We start from the raw sequence: 1406 nt of genomic DNA on the forward strand, positions 1-1406 counted from the left end.
TAAAAAAAAGAACAACAAAACTAAGTTGAATAATATTTTTGTAGGGAACCCTTGCAAAAGTTAGTCATTCAAAAGAGTTTTCGTTAAACTGTTATCACAATCGTGAAAGTTTAGATCCTCAAAAGTTTCGAGCAAATAAAATAATAATGTATTACCTTGTGCTTTGAATTCTTCAATGACTTAGCTATAATAATAAAACAAATTATTATTATTATAACTCCACCCTCTCTCTGTTTGCTCTCTTACCAACAGCAAAGGTCCTACTGGCAAGGTCTGCCGTCCCCTCACAGATACGTAGGAGCTCACATTTCCTCGTTAATAAACGGAGGAGCCATTTGTATAGACGCCAGAAGTAGAGGGGAAAGAAAAGAGGCATCTTAATACAAGAACCCTGATAGTGATAATTAATTGATTAATTAGATCTAATTGAATGGGTGTGTCTACTTATTAGGTTAGGTTATTAACTTTTTACCCACGTGGTGTGTTGCTCTGCAAAAAATGGCTAAGGCAAAGTCAGTTTTAAGTTTTTCTCTCTCTTTTTGAGTCTTTTTTTTCTTGTAGAATCGTTGGAGGCTCTAAAGGAGTCAAGGGAAAATCAAAATTTAAGAAAGCGAGTGGTAGCAAGAAGCACCCTGGTGGAGGAAAGAAAAGTGTGAAAAAGAATATGACAAAAAGAGATAAGAAAAAGAAAGAGCTACAGAAGAACAAGGAGCCTGTGACATCTGGCAAAGAGAGGAACGAAAAGCGAAAGCTTCAAGACGATGACAAGTTTTCTGTAGCAAATAAAAAGTCAAAAAGTATTTTTATTTATTCATTTATTTGTTAAGTCTTTTTTCTGCTTTTTTAGTGACGGCTGGTAAAACCAATTTGACAAGGAAGGAACTTGATAAGAAGAAACTCTCTGTCAGACGTCAGCGAAAACTGCCAGCAGATTCACTTGAACGAATCAACAAAGCAAAACAAATATGGGAGCATGTTAGGAGGTGGGCGTGGTTGATCACTAATTATGTGGGTGTGGTCAATTTATTATCAATTGTTGTACAGGCATGACATGAAAAAGGAGGAAAGGGATAAATCTATTAACGATATGATGGGTCTGATCAGTGGTAATGTGTATGAGGTAATATGATGTCATTGTTAATAATCAACCATTAATAATTATTAATAGTTATCGTTGAAGCATGATACTGCTAGGATTATTCAGTGTATTTTGAAATTTGGAAGTCAAGAAATGAGAAACAAAGTTTATGATAAATTAAAAGGTAAATGCAGGCCTTTGTTGCATAACTTCACATACATTAATATGTATCAGAAAATGTAATAAAAATTGGGGGTGATTTTGAAGCTAATTTTGGGAAAAACCATGGGCTATAGCCTTGGGTATTTTTCAAAATTTTGGGATTTTC

At 34.4% G+C, this 1406-nt stretch overlaps 1 protein-coding gene across 1 annotated transcript; it reads left to right on the plus strand.

Moving 5' to 3' along the window:
* Window positions 1–445: 445 nt before the first annotated feature.
* Window positions 446–1262, plus strand: LOC109592933 (pumilio homolog 3-like; the record flags this gene model as incomplete). The annotated part of the gene is made up of 5 exons (XM_020008237.1): window positions 446–512; window positions 562–797; window positions 848–983; window positions 1045–1120; window positions 1169–1262. Coding segments are annotated over exons 1-5 (556 nt in total), but the record flags the coding sequence as incomplete, so codon positions are not given.
* Window positions 1263–1406: the final 144 nt, after the last annotated feature.

This window comes from Amphimedon queenslandica, unplaced genomic scaffold (assembly GCF_000090795.2).
Source record: "Amphimedon queenslandica unplaced genomic scaffold, v1.1 AMPQUscaffold_3440_Cont24566, whole genome shotgun sequence".
NCBI lineage: Eukaryota > Metazoa > Porifera > Demospongiae > Haplosclerida > Niphatidae > Amphimedon > Amphimedon queenslandica.